At 42.4% G+C, this 27,718-nt stretch overlaps 1 protein-coding gene across 2 annotated transcripts; it reads right to left on the reverse strand.

Annotated features, from left to right (window-relative positions):
• Positions 1-1,529: 1,529 nt before the first annotated feature.
• On the reverse strand, positions 1,530-20,573 carry st3gal8 (ST3 beta-galactoside alpha-2,3-sialyltransferase 8). 2 transcript variants are annotated; one of them, XM_080846310.1, is made up of 8 exons: positions 20,557-20,573; positions 12,832-13,803; positions 9,710-10,539; positions 7,251-7,444; positions 6,330-6,509; positions 5,858-5,903; positions 5,594-5,713; positions 1,530-4,865 (listed from the first exon to the last, which is right to left on the reverse strand). In XM_080846310.1, exons 3-8 carry the CDS (start codon positions 10,046-10,048, stop codon positions 4,695-4,697), a joined length of 1,050 nt encoding a protein of 349 aa, XP_080702436.1. In that variant the 5' UTR covers positions 10,049-10,539; positions 12,832-13,803; positions 20,557-20,573; the 3' UTR covers positions 1,530-4,694. The 2 variants fall into 2 exon arrangements, with proteins under 2 accessions (XP_080702436.1, XP_080702437.1); XM_080846311.1 differs by lacking the exons at positions 12,832-13,803; positions 20,557-20,573 and adding an exon at positions 18,438-19,056.
• Positions 20,574-27,718: the final 7,145 nt, after the last annotated feature.

Consider the following 27,718-nt stretch of genomic DNA (forward strand, 5'->3'; position numbering starts at 1 on the left):
GGGAACCAGGAAGGCTCTCAGCTGCCAGCACTGAGAGCATTTAAACAGTACTTGAAACAAAGTGTCCGTCAATCCATATTAAACCAATGCTTACACACACCAAGGCGTTATCAATGCAGTTGATTGTGTTTCAAGTAGAGAAAAACAGAAAGTGTGAGGAATGTGTGATCCCTAAAAGTCCAAACACGTGTGTGTGTGTGTTTACGCATTAGAAGTGTGCTCAGTGTGAATGTTACAAATTAGAGTGAAGTAGAATTATATATATTTATTTTCTGTTGGTTCTCTTTGTGTTAGTCTGAGAAAGTGAAAGTCTGTGTCATCCCTCTTGAAATGTAAATGTGTAAATTAAGATTGTTTTTTTAAATAGAAGTGCATTTTAGGGCACGTGGAGTTTGACTAAAGGTGCATTGTCACCAGTATCAAGCCAAAACTGTGAGCACACTGCTAAAACTGTGTCAAGAGAATGTTGGTTACTGTGCTTTTTGGTGGAATGGTCTATAATGTTGAAGTCTAAATAATCATTGGTCCTGCTTAATATTCAGTATCCTCACCGCAGTGCAACAAGTAGGTGATAAAGAATCCTCTGTACTTTTCCTTTTAAGTTCATATTGTTACACATTATTAACCCTGAACCCAACACTGACCCCGATTACATCTTTTAACACCATTGACTAAGGCAAGAAGTGCATTGCCCTCATCAGGTATTAAGTGTTTACTATCTAAAGATACTCATTATAAATTGGGGCTGAATCAGCTCTGAGCAACACACACTGACTCTCCTTGGGATAGGTCTCTCTATTTCACAGGAACCACAGTGGGGTCATGGACAGTGCTGGTGAACATGACAACATCACAAGTATCAGTACCAGTGAACCCAGAAGCATATGCACACAAACTTCCATATAATTTAGTGGAGGAGGGGTCGGTGATTGTACTTGTGGCACTAGGAGGTTTCAGGTTTCACTTCTGTATTTTATGAGGAAGTACGCAATCTGTATTTGAGAGACTTGGTGGAGACTAGGGTGTTTTGCTGCCAAGGCCCTTGAGAATTGACTAATCAGTAGAACACTCTCCTCTGCCTAACTCGCACATTTCTAAACTGCATTGGGTCGAGAGGAAGCAGGAGGCTGATCTCCTCCCAACACTGTGTTGTGTGTGGTGTCCCCGGCCTCTGAGTGTTTCCTGGTATTGTTTGCACGGATTGGATGTGAACATTGTGTGGATTTCTTTTTGTTAATGTTTTTTTTTGGTGACCGATTTCAAAAACGATACTTGAATTGTGTCCCTAGTCTGGTGTGAGAGAGTAAGTGTCTGAGGGCATGAGGCCTCTTGGACATCTGATGTTATCTTTCTACTTCTTTGCTCAATGGGACACCAGAAGTGCGTAGAGAATAGCCTGGTCTGTGGTTGATTGCTGTAATCTATATATTGTAAATTAGGAATGAACATGAGCATTATTTGGTATTTTCTAAATTATTAGATAGAGAATGATATGGATGCAGTTTTATTTTATTAAACCAGTGATGAATTGTACTTGAGCCAGATGTTCTAGCATTTTAGCAAGTATTTTATGACCAAACAGTATACATGGTCAGATTTCTTTTATTGACTTGACATACCTATACTTGGTAAACTTTGTAAATAATTTACATTTCACAAAATTACAGCTGTTTATTTTTTTGTTCTCTGTTTTGAAAAGGCACTTCTTATTTGTCTGTCAGAATATTTTAATATGGATTATATTATCACACTTATTAAAGTGACATGAACAAGAAACTCGTTTTGACCTTTGATTATCTTGGCCATTGTGAAATGTGAAATGGTGATTGATATAAAGCAATACATGGCAATTTACATTCATATAAAAATAATTATTACACATTATGAAAAAGACAATCTCAACTGTATCAAGTTTCATGGTGTTCACAGTCCTCAATCAGTTTAATTCATTTATCAAAGGAATTTAATCAAGACACTTTAGGCCATAAAAGGCAATTCATTGCCACTGGTATTTCGAGTCTAAATAACCTGATTGAATTCCAAGTCTAGACTAAGCCATGAGGAACAGTGGCTGGCGCTTGCTAGCAGTGAGATTGGCGATAGTGGTCTTAACCACCAGCTTTTGGTCTCCATGAGTCACTTCAGGGCTGAACAAAACAAAATCATTAAAATAAATGTTAAAGTCGCCCTTTCCACTCCTTTCCATTGGCTTGAAGGCACGAATACTCAACAGTATGGACGGCCACGGCACAGTATGGTCACACTCTGCCAGGTGTGTCTGATGAAGACAAGGCAAACTCACCACAGATTACCCCTACAGACACAGTATTTGAACAGCACAAGCACCATGCCTTGTGCCATCCATAATTCAATAATCTAAACATATAAAAAATACATTTCACAAAGGCATTTTCAACAAAAGAAAAACAAAAGGAGACACATTCAGCATTTACGTTATCTCCAACTTTGAAGTTGGCTTGGGAAAATTAAAAAAAGAAAAGTGCTTAAATTATCAACTATTATTCACAATTATTAACAGCCATACATGGACCTTCTTCATTGAACACAAATCTGACACCAGTGTGGGTCTCAGTGGTCTGTGTCACCCCCCCTCCCCCAACACACACACACACACACACACATGCATACACACACATAGGGCCCTATCTTGCCGATCAGAAACGCAAGTAGGACGGCGCCAAACGCAAGTAGCTGTGTGGGCGGCTCTATGGCGCAGTTGCTATTTTAACGGCGGAAAAAACACACTTGCGTCCAGCGCAGGTGTCAAAAGGGTTGGTCCAAAGGAGGGTACTCAGCCATAGGTGTGGTTTGGGCATAATATGCAATAAGCCAATCAGAGCGTCATCTCACATTCCCTTTAAGAGCGAGGAGCGCATATTGCAAAGCGGCTTGTTATCGTAATTGCGGAATTACCGGGAGGAAGACCGTGAGGCCACCAGAACGTGTGTTACCAGAAACAATCACGGCAATATTTTCCCATGCTTGTTTGGAGAAATGGTTCTACTTTCATTTCTCGTTTGTATTTTTTCAGTTACTACCATTCGTTTTTTGCACATGCAGTTCAACCTCACGTCTTCTAAAGTCCTCTAATCTATCCTCATTTATGTCATTGACACATCCATGATTCATGGCAATGTTGTGTAAAACATTGGGGGGGCACGTATGTGAATATGGGTGCAGTCTATTGCGCCAAGGACGCCAGGGAACCCATACTTCTCTACCCGATTCAGCACCCTCCGCGGCAGATGCACCACTCGCTTGATCGGAAAGGAAAGCAGTTCGCCTAAACAAACGCAGGGAAAAATACTATACTACGATTTCATTATTTGTGAAAGAGATGGAAGAGAAGAACACAAGTGATTACAGTCTTTAGAACTGTTCTAAAGAGTACAAACAACAGATGTTTTTCTTCCAAAAACCTTGGATAATAGCGAACGCAAAAGAACACCTTTTTGTTCTGTGGAAATATAAAGCCTACCCCAGCCATGACTACAAAATGAATTAACTTAATTTTCCTTTAAACAAGTTGAATGTATTTGACACGGCGTTTCACAAGACTAAATATCGAGGGGGTGCATCTGCCGCGGAGGGTGCTGAATCGGGTACAACACTGCCATTACATTAACCTGAATCATTTGGGTCAATGTGTATGCTAGATGTATGCCTATTTTTAAAATATCTTGGATATGGATATCACAATGATTTCCTCATGTGGTAAATACTTTATTTTCCTTATAATTATATATGGCTTGCCAAAAAATTGGTGTAAATCTCTCGTGAAGACGACAGAAGTAAAGTGTAGCCTATAGGTCCTATACTGTGCGGGCAAGCACATGCGCCCTTAAAATAGCGTTCTGAATACGCGTTACAGACTTTAGACATTGCGCCTCTGACATTAGACCAGCTTTTTTGTGGTCAATGGAGCACGGCGCACAGCGTTGTTTTGAAACTGCAAAATACCACTTGCGCCAGAGAAACGCCTTCTCTGTTCCGCTCCCGCCCATTTCGACGCAAGTTCATTTCGAATCGCGCCTCTGGAGGGAAAATCGCGCTGTGCGCCGGGTGCAAGATAGGAATGATACATGCGTCGGTGACAATGTCAATTGCGCTGGGCGCAAGATAGGGCCCATAAACTGACAAGGAGAGGGGAAGAACTCTGCTTCCTCTATAACATAGCTTTGGGATTGGTTTGGGGGCAAGGCAGGTCAGAGCCGACTGTAACAGTCACGGGAAAGGAAAGCAAAATAAACTGGCTCAGATAAGGCCGGTCCAATGATAGCTTCACTCAGACTCTCCACACGCGGCTCTGTGGCATCTCAAATAGTCACCGTTATCTCTATGTTGATGATCCACTGTCTGATCACCCTTGTGAGTTCATTTTGGTTAGATTAGTTTCTGTCTTACAAAAACAGATGGGCGCCGCCTTGGTTTGGTTGCAGTTGTCCACAGTGGTTAAGGGGTCAGGTCATGGCTTGGGAGAGAGGAGGGATGTGGAAGATGGGGCTGAAGTTCTCCCCTCTTTGGCCTCCTCGCTGCACACTCAAAGTGGCCACCCAGTCTGGCCTTGGCTTATCTCCCCAATAGCTCTCCAAGTCTTCCAGCGCATACTTAACATACCCGGGCCTCCACACACGAAGGTGTTCCCAAACTCTCCCCCTTCCCGACTCCCGCTCTCATCTCTCGTAGAGTCGGATCTTTCCAGCTTTGTCCAGCTCGTGGATGATTTTCATCTCAAAGTCGCCGTTGTGCACCCCTGTCTTGCGAAAAGCTCCGCCATGTTTGTTGTTCTCCCAGTAGTGGTGCCAGTTGCCCTGCTCGTCAGCGCCGTAGCCGAACACAGACACCTGGCGGGGCAGAGAGGGAACTTAGAACAGTGCAGAGCAGAGCAGCATCTCACAGATTTCTCCACAGTCATCAGTCATCGACCAACTGTGTGAAATGTGGTCTATTGAATTACGTCTTAAGTTAACCATTGACTTATCCAAGTCAATCTTTAGCAGAAACTTACTTCAAGTAATGATGAGTAAAACGCACAGACTACTGCTTTTGCCTGAGATATTTTTTGAGTTTCATTCTGCATATTGCATACAGTTCTTAGAAGATGGTAATATCCATACAGCCCCACGGCTAAAGGTTATATACTTTACTGAGTGTACTGTCTCTCCACATCCTGAGCGTTGCCCCTCCATCTGGACATCATAATGTGCAGATCTAGTTCCACCCCGGTAATGAAAAATAGATTAAGTGTACGCTCTGCTGTTGTGCTTTCAGTAAAACATAACTTAAAGCCCACATCCATAATGTATGATTAGTGCATAAATGCATCATAATGCAAATGTCAAATATACTGTATGTGCCACCATGATGTTTTCAGCAATAATTGTTTTGTGAGCTTTACGTGTTATCATCCTAGACAAACACAGAAATAAAGATAGGGATCGGTATAAGGATGTCGGTATAAGGATGTAGATAGACAGAGGGGATCTATTTTATGACCTAAACCAGCCCTTGAACACTGTCGCTCCCAGCAGTGTGGGGTGGGTTTGATCAGTGATTCGAATGCTGGTCTCACCTCGTCACACAGGTGCAGGGCGAATATGATGGCCAGCATGCCAGTGGACGGATACCTCCCGTGCTTCATGTTCCACTTCTCGTGGGTGTACTTGATGAACATCGGGTTTATCACCATCACCTGAGACGAGACGCAAGCAGGTGCGACAGGTGAGATGAGCTGAGATCGGCATAACTAGATCTCTAAGCTTCGTCACATCTGGAGCCATTTGGAATACGCTTTCTCTTCAAGAAGAAGAATGAATGGTGTTACGTGAAGCCTCACCTTGTCTTTGTCGGCGCTCACAAGGTTCTTAACCCTCATGTACGTCCTGCAGATAAAACACGGATAAATCAGCATATCAGAACTTGAGAGTGTGTTATATGACACGGCACTGTGGCCTGGTGCTGTGTTGGCCTCATGAGAATACTCTCTGTTCCAAAACAACGGGCCAAACCCGTCCACACATTCCTACAGGGCACTGCTGGAACCGGCCCCATATCTGATCAATTCACAATCATGAATGCCTTCTGAAATATGAAGACTCCGAAGAAAGACAGAGAGAGAGAGAGAGAGAGAGAGAGAGAGACCGCAGGAGAAGGGGGAGAGAACCCATGATGGCAGCAGTGAAATGTAAAGAGATATGCAATACAGAGCATGACATGGAGAAGAGGAGAGGAGAAAAAGAAAACTACAGTAGAGGACAGGATACATGTTTAAAAACAACAGGAGGAGGCTGGAATAGAGGGGGGCTGACCTGGTTATCTCCCCTGTGGACAGGGCGCTGGTCAGCCACTGCATGTCCAGCAGCTTAAATGGCAGCAGAACGAGGTGCACGCCAGGGGAGAGGTCCACGGCACTCTCCGGGTATATGATGTGGTGGGTGGTCCTGTTCCCCACGTTAGCCTCGTACCCCTGCGTGATGGCTTTGTTCATTCTTTCAGGCCAAACAAAAAAAGAAATAATACATTATAAATCAGACTGCCTGCATATAACTTACAGCCTACTCTGACTCCTGACATGTCTTTGACTCCTGTGAGGCCAGTCAGTTTTAAAAAGTCCTTTCTTAGTTTGCTATATGAAAGGACCCATAGAAGAACAGCCACTGACATTACAATTATGAATCCTGCCTCTATTAAGAGGAGAGGAGTGGCTAAGATGACAGTTTAAGGTTAAATGAATGAATTCATTTCCCACAGAATGAGACAGTACTGATTAATAAGGTGAATGGATGGTAGGAAACAGCTCCAGTTCACTTCAGTCAAGAGAATCAAAAGGGTCAGAGCCAGGCTAACGTTTTCTGAGTAGACAGAAACTCAAGCAGTTCATTTGAATTTAAGCTGAGACCTAGAGGCATACAACTAATGCCAACCATGACACAAGACATTTCTTTTAGTTACTTAAAATTCAGGCTGGTACTCCTGTTTTCACAGACCACTAAGACTAAAAAAAACCTAAATGAATTGAACAATGTCTGCTGCCAAAACGTCCTCATTCAGAGTTGATGCAACGAAGGTTCTTGGCTGGACTGTTGCCCCTGTATATGTGTGTTTTGGTGTGCTTTGTCACACATATGTGTGTTTGTGACTATGTTTGTGTGTGTGTGTGTGTGTGCGTGCGTGCGTGCGTGCGTGCGTGCGTGCGTGCGTGCGTGCGTGCGTGTGTGTGTGTGGCATACCGTATGACTATTTTGTTGGAGTCGATGTCGGCACCATGGCGGGAACCAAGCAGGTTCCCAGAGTTCCCCACTACAGCGCAGCTGCGGCAGTGATTCTTCTGGCGCGCCAACTCTCCCAGCGGAGAGGAGAACACTGTGAACATCTTGTGGATCACCTCCTCCAGCGTGTCATCATACACCGACCGCTGCAGGCCCTGCAGGGAGGCAGACCGTACACTTTCCGTTAGAAACTCACTCACAGTCCTAAGACAAGCAGTCAGACAGATTGGCAGCAGATACAAAGGCACACAATATAGAAAGACAAACAAAGACAAATTCACTTACACAGAATGTTTTTTTCCTTTAAACAGACATTAGATAAGATGTATTTTTTAAAAATTCAAAACTCTAACTCACTCATCCTTACGCAATGAGCCGAGTAAAGTCGAGCCTCAATGAGCCTGTAAAACGAATCTAAAAATCATCTCATCATCAAAAGTTTATAATACACCAATATAAACAATTTACATGGGCTATCTGAGGTAAAGATACGAGCAGTCTTTATCAAGTCAGTGTTTTGTCATTGGTGTGTTTCTGAGTGCAGCCGGTGTCGTGCTTGAGAGGTCATGCGTTCAAGCTCGTCTCCTTAACGAGCAACCAGCTGCTGCATGTCTTTATTTCATTACCCAGCAGCCCTCAGCTCACATGGCCAGCGCTGTGCGACCGAGGACGAGAACGAGAAGTCCACGTGCCCTTGCAGAGTCATTAGGCCAAATCTTAACCGTTCAACAATGCCAGGGTCGCACAAGTGGTCACCTCAGTGCCCGCTGTCAGCTCTACCTCGATACTGACATGGTTGAATTAAGAAGGAGGAATTCTGAGATGGAAACAAGTCCAGGAATGTGTATTCATGCAGAGATGGGTTATGTGTTGTTCCACTGTCCCTTTAGGAGATGGACAGAGACACTGAGAGAAAGAGAGGAGGGGGGAGGGGGGAGGGGGAGAGGAGGTCCTGAAAAGTAATTAGCCTGCCTGTTCCATCTCGTTGGATTGGCCACAGGAGTTTTGCGATATGTGGCGAGTTCACAGTGGAAGCAGCTGAGAGCGGAGCGGGCTGACTGCACCCCAACTTCTCTGGATTTTTCCAGATGTTGCTCTAGAGCAGCAAGCACTATCTGTCTCTCTGACTTTCTCTCTGTAACTTTAATGGCATTTACAGAAAAGGCAGAAGAGGGGGCCGAGGCCTCTTTGTTCAGCGTTACAGTCAGGGGTCTGCCTCCTTCTCAGTCTCTTTCTTTCAGTCACAGATTCAGGGTATCAGAAACAAAAGAAGGAAAAGACAAAAAGGCTTGTCTGAGATAAGAGACATAAGAAAGATACATGAGATAAGAGGAGGGCTTTTATGCTCTCTGAAGAAGTCTTCAGTTGATTTATGACAACCTAGTTGCATGGGGGGTGCGATATATCTCACGTTTCCATAGTGAAAGCAACACTAAGCCTACGTTTACACCGATTCAAAAGGTTGCGGATTCAGTGTCCCAAACCGTCGGTTCCTGTGTGAACGAGAGTCCGATCCGACAGCATCACTTTCCGGATTTAGACAATCCAGGCTCCATGTGTAAACGGGCCCTAAGGCTCAATGTTCTCTAGCTCTTGACACGTCACAGGACCCTCAATCAAGATGAAGGGCCACACACTCATGCAATGCCAGTGCTGAAACTGATGACACCAATAGCCCTAAATGGATTAGGTCAAACTACGCTTAACCTGAGGACAGTTCAACTTGGACTGAAATGTCTACACTTCAGCACTCAATGCACTTTCGCACTCTTTCACTGTCTGTACAACCCTGCAAACGTAACAAACCGAAATATTTAAAATCCAGACTCGCGGCTGAACTCCCTTTTTTCGCTGTGTGAGAGTCCTTCCTTGCTGCTGAACTCTTTCCCTGACTACCACACCAGAGAAGACAAACAAAGGACATTTTTTCAAGGCACAGCTCAACCCTTGTGATCTAACATCCCACTTATTTCGCAGTAATTAAACATCTACCACATTTCGTCCTGTATGAAAACTCTTGTGTGAAGGTCTGGTTAAATGCAATTCATCAGTGTGTTTTTCTACTTAGTGCCACCAACACATCAGAACACCATAAATAAGTTAGCCTAAAAAAGACCAGTACAAGTGATTGTATATCAAAGTAATTGCAGGCTGTGTTGTTATAAAAGTATAATTACTAACTAGCAAACTAAATATACAATCCTACACATGATATATTACAAATAAAATTAGAATGATAAAGTCTAGGAACATGGCACATCCAATGACGATTAAATTATGATTCAGACGTCGTATTCCATATGTAATGTTCCAGAATGCACAATGACAAAGCCATAGTGCGGGAACTGTCAGACACATTCTCTGCCCACAAACGCAAACCAATGAGTGTGTTTGAAGAGAGGGTTTTTAGGAGTGCTTACCAGCCACCAATCCCAGGAGACGCGGTCCATCTTGTACTCGCCGTTAATGAGGTAAGGCTGCTGCTCCCGGTCAAAGAGCTGGTCGAACCATTCCGACTTCCCGGCGTCGGCCACGCAGGTCTTGCAGCTGCATGTGCCCTCTCGGCCGGGCACAGGCACAGGCTTGGTGGTGGTTGGCGGCAGCGTGGGTGTCTGAATGGTGGTTCGCCCCTTGGTTGCCGGGGAGACCACCATGTAGCTGGACGAAATGGCATCCTTCTGGATGGTGTGTGTGGCGATCATGAAGAACAAGATGCCGAATAACACTGCACCAAGGCACAGTTTCCTCTTCATGATCATGACGACTTCTGCACTGAGAGCCTGAGGATAGTTTGTGTGTGTGGCTTTATGGATTGTTATACTGTCTCATCAGGTCCAAAGGTAACAATCTCCAAACAGCAGGTTGGAGCCAGTCAACTTCACCTCCCCATCAACCAACTGGTGGTTGTAAAATCTCTCACCAGCACGTAGGTGATCGGAGAGGATAGGAAGTACCTGAGATGGTCTAAAGTTCTTTCAATCCAGTTGGAGGATCCTCAGCAACTTGGCTGGTCCTTGGGTGGTTTCTCTTCAGCACAGTGCCATGGTCCAGCTCTCGACTCTGCGGGAAGCTCTCAGTATGCTACGGATGATTGTCAAGGAAATGAAAAAGAAAAGGAGAGAAAAAAAAAAGTTTGAACTCTCTCTCTCCCGACTTCCTGCGTTGCCAAAGGCAGGCCTTTCTTCAGTCGCGGCTCTTCATGTTTCTGTTCAGGAGACTAATATCCATGCACCGCACAGCCGCTCTGCTCCTACAACACACACACACACACACACATTTGATATACTTTATTTGATTCCACATTACAACTCAAGTTCCAGGAATCACATTTTCTGAATAGTCCAACAAATCAGCAGTCCATTATGGGTTTTACAGTTCAACGGTAGAGGAAACATTGTCTCTTCCAAATAAACATGCTTCCTATAATTGCTGATATTGAGCTGTACATTAGTACTGTTTGGCCTTTGTTTTGTGTAGCCCCCCAATGCAAAGTCTACGTACCGCCAGCCTTTGAACGTGACCTTAACTGAGCAAAACTAGGACAATCAACTGATCCTAGGTTCTCAATGGCAGTAATCGGAGAATTAAATGTTTTGCACCTTATGATTCTTCCAAAAACAGATTGAAGGCACCTGATATTTCAAACATTTCAACTTTTGTGTCATTCTGAGAAATAGTAAAGATGTCTGGTGTGTCTACAATTCCAGAGAAGTTGTCTGCAGAAGAATGAAACCACTCAGAATGTACAGTAGTATGTTAATGCATCTGCTCATCCTCTGCGTGTGGAATCTTTGCAGGGATCAGGTGTACAACCCCTTCATGTCTGGCAATATACAGCTCTTTAAGAGAGCTACAGCAGTTCATGACTGACTCAAAATGTTTATGAGGGCCGCGTAGCATTCAAAAAGGTGAATGGTTGGAGGGAAACCACAGTGCTAAGTTGAATTTAGTTGGGAGAACCTGCAGGCAAGCTTTTATACAAAAGGTATATGCCTCACTAATTGTGGCATTATTGTAGATCGGGGGTCTCAAACTCAAATTACCTGGGGCCGATGATCGTCCAGTCTGGTCAGTAGGGGGCCAGGCAAGTGTACATTCACAGTTACAGGCAAGCAATTGTCATGAAGCCAAAAACAAACTTTTTTGATTTGTTGGCTGGCCTATCACAATACTACAGATACCACTTTTGAGTGTGGCAAATTAATGATTTTGTTGCCGTTTCGTGTTTTCCCGCTTAAAAATATATTTCTTCACGCAAATAGAACTTTAAAGTTACAGGTGTCCATAGCAACCCATTACTTGCTGACTTTAAGTTACAGTTCCTTTCCGTTATGTTAAAAGGCCGGACTACCTGGAATGATATTAAAGATATGAATTAGAAGCACAAATCCCGTTGCCATTGACAGCGGTAACCGTTGGGGTGGCCCCTTCAAATCAAATTAAAATTGTAAAGAACTTTTTGCAACATTCTGAGGAGCTGTATAATAAAACAAGCATGTAATCGGGTCTAGCCCGAACCCCTGTTGTAGATGGCGTGTGAAATGGAGTGGTCAGCAAAGGCCATCTTTGCCATCTTTCTTTGGAGTTTTAAGCTGGACCAGTAGTGCATCGAGACGAAAATACAAAAATGATTAACACCAAAATATAATTTATCCAATCGTTCTAAACTCTAGGGCAAAAGACTTTTGATAAACAACCAATTTACCATGAGCAATATTTTCTCAGAGGCCTCATTGCTGGAATGATGTATGGATTTTCATTAACAATGGCATTTCCACTCAACAGCAGTAAATCATGAAGCCCTAAACAAACTGATTGCATCATGTTGAACACTGTACTGTTTGCAAGAGGCGCTCTCTCTCTGGTGCTCAGGGACCCTTTAAAATCAACACTGTTGAAAGTAAAACCACATGCCACTGTCATTCTATTCTTTATTCCTGTCTTTAGCAACAAGCCACAGAATCAGAGAGAAAACCGTTAGGGAGGAAAGAAGAGAAAAGGAAAGCCCAAAAATACAGTTTGATAAGAGAAATGGGAGCGTCTCTGTCCTCCCCCCCCCCCCCCCCCAAAACACAGACAGTCCCACATGATAAAAGTTTGACACTAACACGCGGCTCAAGCGTTTGTGAAAGCCAACAGAAATCTCCCCTGCAACACACAGGTCTAGCTAGCAGCCTCTCAAGTAGAGAGCTGAGATGACATCTTCAGACTGATGTCTGTCAAACACACTGATCACAGTACAAGCCTTAACCCCGCTATCAGCCAGCAGCCCTTGCCCTAGGCTGCGATCGATGGACGTGGGCTCCCCAGAGGGCTTGTGTACTCAGTCATAACAGACCAATGCAGACAATCTATTCCCAGTGGCCCATACACACATACCGGCTCACACAAATATGGGCACCCAGCCACACACACACACCACCACACAAACTCTCTCTCTCTCTAACACACATACACACTTTCTTACTATTTTCAGACACACACACACACACACACACACACACACACACACACACACACACACACAACACAGCACACTCACAGGCCTGGAGTGGTGTCAGTCGAGAGAGGTGCAGACTCCCTTTGCAGGAGGCATCCAGAGCCGAGGAGCCCTCGGCACCCAAGCCCCTCTAGTGGCTCGGCCTCTAATCTGGGACTTCTGGAGAGAGAGAAAGAGAGAGAAAGAGAGAGAGGGGGGAGAGAGAGTGTGTGGGAGAGAGGTGGACAGAGAAGGAGTGGGGGCAGGGTCGTTGTGGAAAAGAAATGAGTGAGGAGGAGAATTAGCCAGTGAGATCAGCTGACGTTCAGCTGATTCAGGGAGAATGAAGCAAGAGAGAGAGGGAGAGAGAGAGAGAGAGAGAGAGAGAGAGAGAGAGAGAGACTGCCAGCCAATCCACTGCAGCTCTCAGCCAGCAGTACATCAGCCAAAGCAGTCCCACAACTTTCAGCTCAGTCTGCTCTTTACACAACCCAGAGCAGCTCCATAACATCACATAGGCTCACATACACCCCGCTACAAAACAACACCAGTGTTTCACACCTGGCATACAACACTATGGGACAACAACCACCCACTCAACACCACTTGAATGACACCCAACACAACATAGATGAGCTCTAAATTAAGACCAAAACGTGGTACACCGCCTTAATCCAAGACAGCTCTGGCCCAGTTCACTACAGCCTAAAATCCACCCAAACCAGTATAGTTGAACACACACTGGACAAACACAACACTGAACACTTTCACAGTCAGAGACACTACCTACTGCAAGACAGTGCTGTCCAAAACTAGCATGAGTCAGAAAATCACCCAACACACATGCACACTACCACCATATAACGAAGCCCTTACAGACACACTTCAAGCACAGGAAACTGCTTCAACACACTCACAAAGCAACCGCGAGAAAGACACAAGTCTCTAGTCCAAATGCAAGCCAGACTCACCCAGGCTCACAAATGGGCGGTCGACTCAGAAGGGGAAAACTTTCACACACTCGAACAGAGCTGTCTGAAACATGATAAACAGCCAATGAGGTGAGGTTGCAAGCTGATGAGTTTCGTGCAAGGAGGCGCTCTGTTCGGATAACAGCCCAGATCTGCTTCTACAGACAGCTGGAACAATAGACGGTTTTCCGCTTAACTATACACTTTCATAACTGAAGGAACAAAATTGGCAGTATATTAACAATGTACATCACTCACACACTGAAGACATGATACCCCATTTGACCTGGTTTTAATACCAAGAGAGAATTCGCCCTTCTCCTCATTACCCTTTGTGTCCTAAATGAAGCTCCTTACATGACAGTCTAACAGATATTCATCTCCACATCGGTGATAGAAAACAGATAAGCATTTCATAAGGTCTGTAAGCTCACACGAGGGTGGAAGGTGTCTTGGAGCTCCATGCATGAATGTGAGCATTTTAGTTAGACAACATAGTATGATCTGTAATTCAACCCATTTGCCAGTTGGCCCACTTAACATATTAAGGACTTAATTCCTTCATACAATGTAGTTCTTTAATAAGTACATAGTACAAAATGTACATAAGGGTAGGGTCATGTTTGGGGCTACATTTACATTACATTTAGTCATTTAACAGACGCTTTTATCCAAAGGGACGTACAAGGAAACTGCATTTTGACATCAGATGCAGTTAGGTGTTCAGTGTCTTGCTCAAGGACACTTACACACTTGGTAAGGAGGATTGGGGAATCGAACTTGCAACCTTCCGATTACCTCCCAATTACTAAATGGCTTCTCTACCTCCTGACTTTTACTAAATTACTTCCCTATGGAAACTGTTTGGACAGGACGCAGTATTTTCAAGAAACACGGGTTCACACCACTGCATTTTCTTGCTCTCTACTGTAAATAACATGCATGATTAAGAGGGCAGAGCCGGGCCTGACCAGTAAGATGATTTTTCCATGCACAATCCAACACAACGCAGACCAGTAAAGCGATGCACAGTAACTTCCAACACATGACATTATCACCACACAGCACAGCTCGTCTCTCTACAGCACCACATCTAGAGCACAACGATACCACCGATCACTCACCCTACCTCAGACTGGGTAGAGCCCCATAACCAACTCACCACAGCAGCCAGCCAGCATACAGCAGTACTCCAGCCCAGCACGCCAAAGAGCAACGTCACTGGCACAGGACAGACACAGCTCAGGGACGGCACATCAGAGCACCACACACAGCCCTGCCATGGCACCCACGCTCCATTTTCTCTCGACTCCAGCCCAAACTGGCATTCATAATTTAGGTCCAGCTGACCAGGGGCTCGCCAAGTAGAGATGAAAGTTGTCAGCTCAGCAGTGGGTTTCCCCTCCTGTGATGCTTTCAACCCTGTGCTTGTTTAAGAGTGCATACTCTCACATCTCCAAGGATGGCCCGGGTTGGGGTATCAAGACTACGTGGGATTGAAATGCATTCTCTTATAGATCCTTTTCTAGCTTTCCCAGCCATCGTGCAGTAGCATGCTATGAATCAGACTCCAGTCGCTACACAATAAATGTAGGAAAAGATAAGTCTACATAGAGAGAGAAGATTAGGCATGCCCAATAACTCTGGCAGAGCACAACATGTAAGATCCTAGCATGTCAAGCTTGTTAACCATTTTCTTCCTATAAAACAGGCCAAACCCAAAAAGACTGACCATGTTCCTCTGTCCTCAGGAAACCACCTCTAGACAGAAACAAATGACTAATTCTTGCTGTCCATTTATTTTGAGACGTTCATCCTTATGCTGGCATTTGTGTGTTTTGACTAGACCTAGTGCATCTGGCAGTGACAGCACTTGTTCAGTGTCGTCACAACAGCGTTGTTCTTCACTCACCTCCTGCTCCTCCCAGATCAGTTGTCAGCTAAGGTCTACAAATCTATAAAGTATTCTCCACCACTTATCTGAGTCTAGCAAGGAAACAGTCTAAATTGGAGTCTCAATTTGAGTCTTAAATAAAGGTGTTATCTCCGTGCCCATCTGTAATCATCTGGAGCCTCGGGGAGGATTCTGCCCAAACTTATAGCGAAGGTAAACAAATCCCTCACTGACGACCTTTCCACCAAAAGCAAATTCCTTGATTCTGTGCATGAGCCAAACAAACTTCTCAATGGATATTTTCTGGAATGTTATTCCAAGACAAAATTGTTTTGCACCAACTGACTCCAGGTCACATTACTGCCACTCAAACACATCTGACATCACAGGCAGACCACAATCTCTTAAAACAGATAAGATATTAAAGGAAAGAGGATGAATAAAAGAGAATGAATGTGACCTAAAATGTGCGTGTCTCATGTTACAGTGATTTGGGCACTGGCATCGCAACACAGTGAAACAGCTGTGTTGAAATGCAGATTTGGTGATTGTGAATGTTTTCAGTGAATGTTTCACATTAGTCCCTTTGTTGCACCTAATACAAACACGTAATCTACTTGAAGCTTTCAAATTCAAGGAATACTGACAATCTGTTCATGTATACATTTGAATAGAGGATGCAAATGGTTGTGATCAGCATATTCTCACCTGAAGTGAAAGATGTCTGTCTCCAACAACCACAAACATGAACAACATGGCTATCTTTTTTAAATGTGGGAAATATAATTTTCGGAAAAGGAAATCCTTTCAGACTTTCACCAATAATGTAATTCCAAAACCCCATTAAAAAGTGCTTGCTTTTTTAATTCCCCTGTACATTCTTCTGAGCCATTTGCTGAATTGCAGTCATGATTGAACTTTGAACACATTTGTTGACATTTGTCTGGTCCATCAAAAGACAAATACATGAAAACGTCTCCTGAAGGGCAAACATGAACATTACAAAATCCCTATTTCTCTACGCAACTTTTGAGTAATACCATCATTAAAGTTCTAAATTAATTTGCATGTTTTGATATGGAAAATGATATAGCATCTCTGAAAATTATTCTTGACCAGCAAAGTATCTGTTGTAAACAATGTAACGCTGTATAGTCTATCTTCTCTTCTTCTGGAATCAACCACAATTTCTTTTCAATCACCTAACAACCAGTAGGACCAAGAACTCACCTCACATCGTGTGAAGAGATATTTTATGGTTTTGTGTTGCTTGTTTCACTTGAAACTCCAAATTCTGTCTAGATAATTAAAAGGCAGTAATATCTTCAACAGATGTAGAGAGACAGAGAGCAAGGATTCCTCCTTTGACTACCATGACCCTCAGTATCCTAAACCATACAACCTAACACCCCGCTGAGAATGGAAACATACAATACCATCAACATAAACAGCCACCACAATCCAAATACACACAGACACACGACCCCCCCCCCTCAAGGAATGTAAAACAGCTGCCCTGCCCTGCCATCCTGTCTCCTCTACACAAACGACTCTTCTCGCTCTCCTGTGTGGGAAACAAAAGCCACCCTAGCCTCCCAAATGTCTGCCCTCTATCTCTCTCCAATACATGTCTGTCATGCCACGAGTGTTCAGGGAAGAAGTTCTTTGGGTGAGGAAACATAGGACATGAAGAACATTCAGCTAATGGGAGATTTTGAACAAGTTTAACACAGCCTTCTACCAGGGAGAGCACAGCTCAGAGATGAATGGGGTCTGCAATCTGTGTAGCTTTGAGCAACTGAATGAAATAAGCAAAAGTTTTAGCGGGCTAAGGTCTGTTTATTTTTCAGACCTAACTTTAATGTGTCCATGTGTGGAGTTTGGTTGTATGGCTATGCATGACTAACAGAAATCTTAAAGTTAAAATGGCATATTTCTGTTGTATGGTTGCAGTTTTAACACAATAAGTAAGCTAACAATCCATACCGTGCTGTGAATGAAATGTCTCACTTCAACTATAATATCTCACTTCAACTATAACACATATCAATGTATTACAGTCACAGGGGAAAATGGCCCGACGAAAAGCGGTCCTGAAAGACGACACGAGACAACTATTTTCCATATTACATCGGTGTAGTTATAATGTTACTGACATGAGATGCAAGGCAGGGTTTGCGGTACGACCACGTAATTAAGACACGCGCCCAAAAAAACAATATAGACTTAAACGCAGAACCCAGGAAACTGGGATTTTTATTGTAAGGCTTTACCGTAGGTTAGACCACTAGGACAAGGCTTTCTATGGCACTTTTTGAAGAACACGACCTTCTTCGTCTCTTGTCTTCGAACGGCAACAATCAAAAAGAACTACAACCCAGACCCCAATATTTCCCCCATTATACTATACATTGCGTGTTTCGTGGACACTTAAAGAAGTTATCGCGTCATCTCATTATCCCCATATCAAAGTATGCTTTAGTGGGCTGGACAATTTGACTGTAATTGGCTCCAATTTGCCACAACAATCGCAAAACAGCCTTCCAAAACCACATTTTCAAACCACATCATCACTCAGGTAGGTTAGGTAATTGATGCTGTGTGACATGACATTAGCCTAACTTAGAGGTCTAAGTTATTACTGTAGAGCCTGTATCCTGTTAAGAAAGACCAAATTTACTTATTTTCATTAAAACCACAGGCGGGACGGAATAAATGTAATAGGGTTACCAACAAGCAACACATTATTGACTTATACTTATACAACAGAAACACTTAAAAAAATTAAACTACATCCTACTTACTCCGAATGTGAGACGAATTGCGTGTTCGACAAGATAGCCAGTCTGTTGCATGGCATGGTCGAAAGCGAAATTATGTCGAGCAGTGCAGTACCTCCCCTCCCTCTCTGCATATGTCTGTGTGTGTGTGTGACGGGAACGGTGAGTAATCGTCTTTTGTCAAAGTTTCGAGTTTCCTTCCTCTGGGTTAAATTGTTGTTCCAGATCTCACAGCGGTGGTCTACTTCAACAGAACCTATATCTCAGATGTTCGTAATAAGATAGCGGATGTGATGGGCGTGGTAGGTGGTTAGGCAGAGAGGACGAACACTTTTTAGTTTTTTTTGTTAGTGAATATTCACAACTCAGTTTTTAGGTGGCAGGCTAATGTTACACAGCTCAATGCCAATATGCCTCTTGATCTTATTGTGAATAGTTCGAATACAGTTTATCTAATTTGTCTACATATTGTAGCAGCCGTTCATAAATAGTATTATTTGTGTAATTTGTATAAAAAGATGGTATGTTGAACTTTCTTGGCTTTTCCGTTTCCTTAGGCTACACCCTCTTAAAGTCTCAAATTGGTTATTTTAAAGGCACCCATGTAAACATTCAATGAAAAATAAACATTCAATTTCTAGTCTTTTTTACACGTAGTAAGTTTCAATAACTCCATACCATTACATACCGACATTCAAGCAGCAAAGATGAGACGTCGTTGTGTGGTGAGAACTGATAGAAAATCAAAACAACAACAATCGCTGCCATTTTCTTTATTTTTTGGTAACCTACAATAAAAAAAGCAGGTTCCAGTCAATGGAAAAATGGCTTCTCCCCACCGGCGATTGTTGTTGTTTATTTTTAAGCCTCGAAAGTTGCACTGGGTGCCTTTAACTTTACCAGTGTCCCTACACAAAGTTATGTATCTGTGAGTGAAGGGTCCCATCCTGCCTGTGGTATTTAAATTAGTAAGTCTAGTCTTTTCTTAACTGACTACAGAATGCACTGTTGTAGCCCTCTAACATTAATACCTAGGCTACTCTACACTAGAACTCTATCATGTGCATAGTAAAACACAGGGGCGTTTCTAGGATCCCAAGAAAGGGGGGGCTTAGCCCCTAGGTGAGTGGCATGTTTTGCGAGTGAGCAATTTTTAGGCACTGCAATTTTTTGGGGGCCCATTTGGGGCCACGGATATCCATTGTTTCAGACAGTTCATAGATTGGTTCAATCAGAAAGAGTGTGATTTTGCTCTGTAGTTTTGCGTGCATTCCGTATATGATAACACAAGACAGAATTTCAGGGTCATAGTGAAATTTGACAACACAAACATGAACTTTTCTCAAATAAAGAGAGAGGGGGAGTTCCTGTGACGTCACAAACCTAATGGCCGCTTGAAAGAGGAGGTCCTGTGTCCCAAGACTATATCCACATTAAATTAACATACAGTCCCCTTCTTCTCGCTAAACAACGATAATACCATCATGGCTCATACTCAACGCAAAGTGAGAACAGCAAAAGCAACAGATGGTGGAGAAAATCCAAGTATTTTGAAGAAGAATCCAGTGCCATGAGGGGGCTAGCCACGGTGGATGCTAGTAATGCCAGAGCCTTAGCTGAGCATACACCTGATTTGACCCTTACCATCATCACCGAACTAAGGAAGTTTCGTCAAGAGGTTAATGAATCACTCGACAAACTCTCTGAGAAAGTGACGAGCATAGACCTGACTGTTCTGGACTAGTGGGTAGAATATCAGAGGCAGAGGGTCGTGTGAGCTCACTAGAGGATGGGCACAACCGAAATACACAGCTTCTCTCTTATCTACTACACCGCGATTGACAAATTGAGTTTAGGTGCGAGGCATTGGAAAATGCCTAAAGAAGAGAGAACCTGAAAACATACAGGATTAAAGAACACACAGAAAATGGAGATACAGTTCAATGGATGGATTTTGAGTTAAGGCTTGAACGCGCACACAGATCCCTTCAACAGAAACCCACTGACCCATCTGCAAGTCCGAGATCGTTTGTGATAAAGTTTCACAGTTTCAAGACCAAGCAGTTTATATTGCACAAGGCATGGCAGGACAACAACTTAACCTCCAAAGGAGAAAGAATCACACTGAACCACGAATACTCACCCACACTGCAGAGGAGGAGAAGGGAGTATGCCGGCATTAAGAAGCAGCTGAAAGAAGAAAGGAAAGGAGAGTGAACAAGAGTGGCTATGGATAAAGACAGTACAAATAGTGAAGAGGGGAAAGTTTGAAAGAAGAAGAGAAAATGCACTGAAATAGAGAGATGGAGTGTGAGAAAAAGGAGTTGGAGAGGGCTAGAAAAAAACAAGTGGATGGAGGTTCTACAGAGAGAGGGAATGAGTGAAAAGAGGAAGCAGATGTTAGAATGATCGATGGATGAAGTGGAAGATATAGACATGGTATGGAGGCAGTAAAGGAAATGGAAGGGAGGATCAAGGACTGCAAAGTCAAAGAAGGCTGACAAAAAAGTTGAAAAAAAATAAGAATTGATGGACAGAGTAATTGAAAGAAGAAAGGAAAGAAGAGTTAACAGGAGAGGCTATGGATAATGAGATAAAGAGAGAGCGAAGAGGGAAAATATTGAAAGAAGGAGAGAAAATGGAGTGAAGCAGAGAGTTGGAGTGTGAGAAAAAATAGACTGAAAGGGATAGAGAGAAAGATGGAGAGAAAATAAGAAGAGTATGGAAGGTGTCTGTTAATATTCCTAGTTATACGGTTGAATTGAAAGGGAAGTTCCAAGGCTCCTCTTCTCTCTGTCCCTCTCCATTCATCTGTATAACTTTTTTTCTCTCCATCTTTCTTTTATCCCTCTCACCCTACTTTCTCTCACACTCCATTTCTCTGCTTCACTCCATTTTCTCTCCTTCTTTCAATATGTTCCCTCTTCACTCTCTCTTAACTGTCTTTATCCAGAGCCACTCTTGTTCACTCTTCTTTCCTTTCTTCTTTCTTTCTTCCACTCTTCTTTCCTTTCTTCTTTCCTTCTTCCACTATTATTTCCTTCTTCCACTCTTCTTTCCTTCTTCCACTCTTTTTTCCTTTCTTCTTTCCTTCTTCCACTCTTATTTCCTTTCTTCACTCTTCTTTCCTTTCTTCTTTCCTTTCTTTACTCTTCTCTCAATTCTTTTTTCTTTCTTTCACTCTTCTTTCCTTCTTTTACTCTTCTATCGTTCTTTCCTTCTTTTCCTTCAGGAAACGCATTTTCTAGTTTCGGTTAAATTCTTTGATAAACTGACCGTTATTAACTCACCTTCAGGACGAACTCAACCGACGGTGGACAACAGGTTGTGGTGCAGGTGTTAAGCGCTCCTCACTCCTGTTCAATCTTCTTTCTTTTCTTCTTTCAAATACTCTGTCCATTATTCCTACTCTTTTTTTTCAACTTTTTTGTCAGCCTTCTTTTACTTTACAGTCCTCTATCCTCCCTTCCATTTCCTTTACTTCCTCCATGCCATGTATATTCCACTTTATCCATCGATCATTCTAACATCTCCATCCTCCAGTCCATTCTCTTTCCTATTTTCACTCTTTCTCTCTCTGTAGAAACTCCATCCACTTGTTTTTTCTATTCCTCTCCAACTCCTCTTTCTCTCACTCCATCTCTCTGCTTTACTTAATTTTCTCTCCTTCTTTCAGTATTTTCCCTCTTCACTCTCTCTTTACTTTATCCATAGCCACTCTTGTTCCCTCTACTTCCCTTTCTTCTTTCACTCTTTTTCTCAATCTTCTTTCCTTTTTTCTTCCTTTCTTGACTTTTTCATTTTAAAAAGTATAAAGTTTCGAAAAATGAAAAATACATAGCATAAGTGTCCTTTACAAGACCTACACGACCAAGTTTGAACAAAGTTTCTACGTTAAGCGGTTCGAGCTGAATTAAGTACAAAAGTAGGTAAACGGAATAAGAAGAAGAAGAAGAAGCCTAGGAATAACAATACAGGGCATTTCATGCACTGTAAAAAACACATTTAATTATCAACTGATAAATATTGTATGATGGGCTGAAATGGAAGGCACCATATGCATTCACTATAATCAAGTCAAACTAGGATTCACTAGCATTACAGTAGCTGATTATAAACAACAACATTCTATAGGGACTGAAATTATTGTTTCGAAATACTAGAGAGATATATTAATGAAAGGAATAGAGAAATGTACGGAAGCGTATTGCTGCCTCACAAAAAAAAAAAAAGTCTCATTATCAAGTAATTACGTGAAAGTTTCTTGTTTTAACAATATCTTTTTCACGTTTTAACATGATAAATATCATGTTATTACATGAAATTATCACGTTATTTCATGATAATAAAATGTTCACGTTATAACATGATAATGATATTTTCACGTTTTTACAAGATATTTATCATGTTATTACATGAAATTACCACGTTATTTCATGATAATGACACTAAACGAAATGAGAGGCAAGAATAGGCTGGTAGCTACTATGGGTGCTTTACACGAGTCAATCAAATTCTATTTTTAGCTGGGTTTAAGACATGGTGAGATTCTCCAGTTATTGAACACGGTGGATGACATCGTTATAAGTATGCGCACACTCAGGAGGATTTTAAAATGCCTGGGATTGTACCGACGGAGGAACGAATCCGACCCTCTTGAGGTAGCCTCATTCCTTATCGATCAACTGGAGGGGCACGGAAGGCTCCATGTCCACTGCCACTCTCTCCAAGTTCAACACTAGCTGTCGCTGCCGAATGTGAGTCGCTGCCGAATGTGAGTCGCTACCCTATGTGAGTCGCGCATGCTCAAACGGCATAATGTGGGTATTTTTACTTTTTTTTTTATTGTGTTGTAAACGGTGAACAGCTAAGGCTCAACGTCAACATATGGGTCTGGTTTTAACACCAAGGTTTATGATGTTAAGCTTCATGTGTATTGAATTATTAGTTAAGCAGTGCCTCTCGTTTCGTTTAGTGTCATTATCATGAAATAGCGTGATCATTTCATGTAATAACATGATAAATATCTTGTAAAAACCTGAAAATATCATTATCATGAAATAACATGATATTTTCATGTTATAACGTGAAAATATCATTATCATGAAATAACGTGATAATTTCATGAAATAACGTGATAATTTCATGAAATAACGTGATAATTTCATGTAATAACATGATATTTATCATGTTAAAACGTGAAAAAGATATTGTTAAAACAAGAAACTTTCACGTAATTACTTGATACTGAGACCTTTTTTTTTTTTTTAGTGTGGCAGCAATACGCTTCCGTAGAAATGTCGTTAGTTATTTCTTGTATTTCGAATTCGCTTATTCACGCTCATTGGAGACAGTTTGTACCAACGTTTTCTTTTTTTTCTTTTTTTAAGCCAATAATGCCAAAATATTTGGGGGGCCTGAAAAACATTTTCACTCTCTCTTCAGCCAACCAAAAACGTTCTCCGTAGACTCAATTCAATTTTTTTATTTCGCCATGTACACAGGTACTAGGAATTTGAATTGGTTTTCTCCATGCAGGCTGGAGCATTACAAATAGAACAGAACAAAGGGACAAAACAGAACAACAATACAAGAAAGTACCAGTCTGATCATAAATAGGAATGGAGTTAGTGCAACAATAGAAATGTTAAATAAAGTTAAATAAATAAAGTGCTGTGAGGTGCCATAAAGCTCATGTGCAAGAGCTGTTTATGAGGGCTATTGCTTGGGGGAAAAAACTATTGAGGTGACGTGAGGTTTTTGTCATGATGGCCCTATATCGCCGTCCAGAGGGAAGACGGTTAAAGAGGCAGTTGGCAGGATGTGAGGGGTCTGCTGTGATCTTCACTGCTTTCCATTGAAGATTCAGAAAGTGCAGACACCAAAGGAAACCCACATGCACATTTCCTCTGTGCTACTTCAGCACATTGCAGAGTGTAGCTGACTTTAAGCTTCACTTTGAAACAAGCCTATAAGGAACGACATCATATTTCTTGTGCAGGAGAACCTTAAGGGGCCCATTAAGGTTTCTAGATACTGTACCCAGCACAACCCAGTCCAGGCCAGGCCAGTCTGAGTCTTTCTCTGGGAACATTTGCTTGTACATCGAATCAAAAGAGTGGGGAAAAATAGAAAACTCTAATGGACCTTATCTGCCAGCCTGGCTTCCTTCCTGTGTCTGGTTTGTGTAAAGCCACCGAGATAGCGATCCTCTCTATCTCAGAGCAATGGGCTGTTCAGTGTGCCCTGGAGCCTGTTTTGAATGTGGAGTTTTACTCAAACTGAATTAGTCTGACGTTAATTGAAGCAATAAAGGAGCCACACTGTCTCTGTGATTGAACAGAATAGTCACATCTCTTTCCCATTCAAATATGATCATCTCTGAACTCATGAAATGAACAATATTGATTAGAATAAGGAAAAGAAATTCTGGACGTTTCATACAATAATGTTTCACTAAGGGAATCTACCGTCAATCTTCAAACAGGATGTAACATTAAATAGGAAATAAGGCAATCAGGTTGATTTCACTGAAGAAAAACCATGATGCAGCTATTGTCCTTCAGGCTTATGAATCTATCTGTCTGAGAATATAACTGACAGTCACCTTCTCCACTTCAGTGGCACAGTGTTGGTCAATGCCACACACTCAGATGTTTCCCTTAAACTGAGGTGGTTACACACTAGGTCAGAGAGAGTGTGTGTGTGGGAGGTGGTTAAAGTGAAAGCACGGTGTGGTTTACTTATGATCCAGCCATCACATGAGCAAGATTTGCTCAGAAACAAAACAAAAAATAAAATAAGTCGCCCAACACTGGGGGCAATGTCAAGATCATTGCATAAATGCACCTCTGGTGCAGAGCACAAATCCTCTAATGCCTCATGCATCATGTTGCGGTTATGTATGAGAAAAAGACTGCACATCTTGCTTAATACCCTGGAGTATTTTAGACAGCAAAAGTAAACATTCTTGAGAACATAGCTGACCTACTCGAAGAGGCCTGTTACATGTCAGCTGCCTTTTATTGTAAAAAAAACCCTCTTAAAATAGAATTAGGAGCATGCTCTGAACATACCCCTGATTAGAGTAAATAACAGATGGCACACCCTTCATTCCTTATACTCTTTAGTTGCCATTTTCAATTATGTTCTCTGTGGTCAACTGAAATCAGAGCAAATGACACACTTCAGTTGACAATTAAGATGTTTCCACAAACTGTACTGCATGTGGCAGACCCATCTGACTCCAATTCAATCACTCTACCTCACCCCCTCTCTTCCTCCAGAAGCAAAACATAGCGCTTGACTCAGGGGAGACCTCAATCTGCTTGTTTCCAGAACTATTTGTGGTCCATATCCCATTTCACAGCCGCTGAGCAAGACCTGCCTCATCGGCTCCCAGCTGCAGAACAGTCTGGCATGTACACCCATTTTGCCCACTGTTCACTATCGAAGGAGCACAACGCACGAAGAAACCCTTGTCATTTCTCCACAACAACGAAGAGATTGAGGGGCGCAGGGGGCTTGGGAGAGACTTGCTGCAGTCCAGAGGACCCTGAGTCAGCTTTGGCTCCTGCTGCAGGCGAACTTTGCCCCATTCCCTGGGCTGTAACTGGGGAGCGGGGGAGCTGCACAAGATGGTTTGCATTATGACGTGAGGGCGGGCATGTCAATGTGTATGTGTGCGTTTGTGTTTGAGCGCGTGTGTCTGTGTGTGCTTGGGGGGGGGTGTTTACTTGGACGGTTAAGTGAGACATTTGTTTTCGCTTATCTTGGTGGTTTTATTCTAAACAAACATTTTGTCTGATGTCTGACACAGAGACTACATCAGACTACATCTAGACTTGTTTGATTGACATTTTCTGGTGTGCTGATTCTCAGTACTAGAATCTAAATATGATGGACTCCCCAATTGTTGGTTTTCAGTTCTGAAAACACACCAGTGTCAACAGCACGTGCTACATTGTTAATAAAAAAGCTTCTTCTTTACCCCAGCAGACTCAGAAGTCCTGTTTCTGTCCGGTGACATTTTTTAGTTTGAGGACATTCTGTGTCATCCGTTACCTTTCAGTCAATGATCCACAGGAAGAGCTTTCATACGCGTGCAGTGATGAAGACACGTGGCAAATTTGGAGGGTACGAAAGAGCAATGACTTACTGTCTGCAGCCCTAATGTTTACCCAATGCTGGAGTGTTGATGACATATATCACCAGCACAAAACCACTCTTAGAGCTCGGAGAGCAGCTGCTGCCTGTGATAAAAAGGCAGACAGACAGAGATAATGGCAAAGGCACAATAACGCTACAGGGACTGGAAAACCAGTCCTATACATGTATACTCAGTGTTAGAATTATCACTCCAGCTTCGGGGGGGGTCAGCATTTTGAAACGGATGGTAATGACGTCATTTTTTTTAAAAAAAAGCGGCTCTGTACATAGGAAACTAGGTTATAAATATACGGTAGTGCTATCCCTATTGTGGTGTAGTGCAGGTATAAGGGGGGAAAAAATATTTGACAATTCGAGAATAAAGTCGACATATCGAGAATAAAGTCAACATGTCGAGAATAAAGTCGACATGTCGAGAATAAAGTCAACATGTCAAGAATAAAGTCAACATGTCTGTCGAGAATAAAGTCAACATGTCTGTCGAGAATAAAGTCGACATATCGAGAATAAAGTCGAAATGTTTTTAAATAGGCTATCTATCTGCTAGGTCCAGGGAAGTGAACTGATGTTCTCGCAGATTATGGTCCTTAAAAACTGTCATAAAAGAGTCACATGAGGTTTACATAATCTATTACATCTAATACATTTACACATTTTTACATTTACATTAAGTCATTTAGCAGACGCTTTTGTCCAAAGCGACGTACAAAGGAAATGCTACAAGCAATAGAGCCTAGTGTAACAATAATCAACAAGAATCAACATGCAGAACTGTAAGCGCAAGTTAAGAAATCAATGTAGAAACAGAGCACTGTCTTTAATAGCATCTAAGACAAGTGTAGTTAGCTAGCTATCCAAAAATAGTTTCTGACTAGGTTTATGAGTTGAATTCTGCTAGGTTGGTAACGTTAAGCATGAAAGATTAGGCTTTACGTTATAGATATGATACAGCTATCAGGTAGTTTCACCCATAGACATACAGGTTGCACCACTTCAGAAACTGTACGCCAAAGACACGTTGGTAGGGCGGCCAGTTGCTAACGTGATGATGGACCAGAGGAGTTGAGTTTATTCTCAACATTTCGACTTTATTCTCGACATCGAACGCATTTAAGAAATAAGAAGACACTTTTAAA

Source organism: Sprattus sprattus, assembly GCF_963457725.1.
Source record: "Sprattus sprattus genome assembly, chromosome: 10".
NCBI classification, from domain to species: domain Eukaryota; kingdom Metazoa; phylum Chordata; class Actinopteri; order Clupeiformes; family Clupeidae; genus Sprattus; species Sprattus sprattus.

Coding starts and splice junctions, on each gene's coding strand:
- st3gal8 (XM_080846310.1), bottom strand. CDS start 10,048: ATGATCATGAAGAGGAAACTGTGCCTTGGTGCAGTGTTATTCGGCATC. Junction 7,445..9,709: donor TCTCCTGGGATTGGTGGCTG/GTAAGCACTCCT, acceptor GCCTCCCTGCAG/GGCCTGCAGCGGTCGGTGTA. Junction 4,866..5,593: donor CCCTGCACCTGTGTGACGAG/GTGAGACCAGCA, acceptor CTGCCCCGCCAG/GTGTCTGTGTTCGGCTACGG.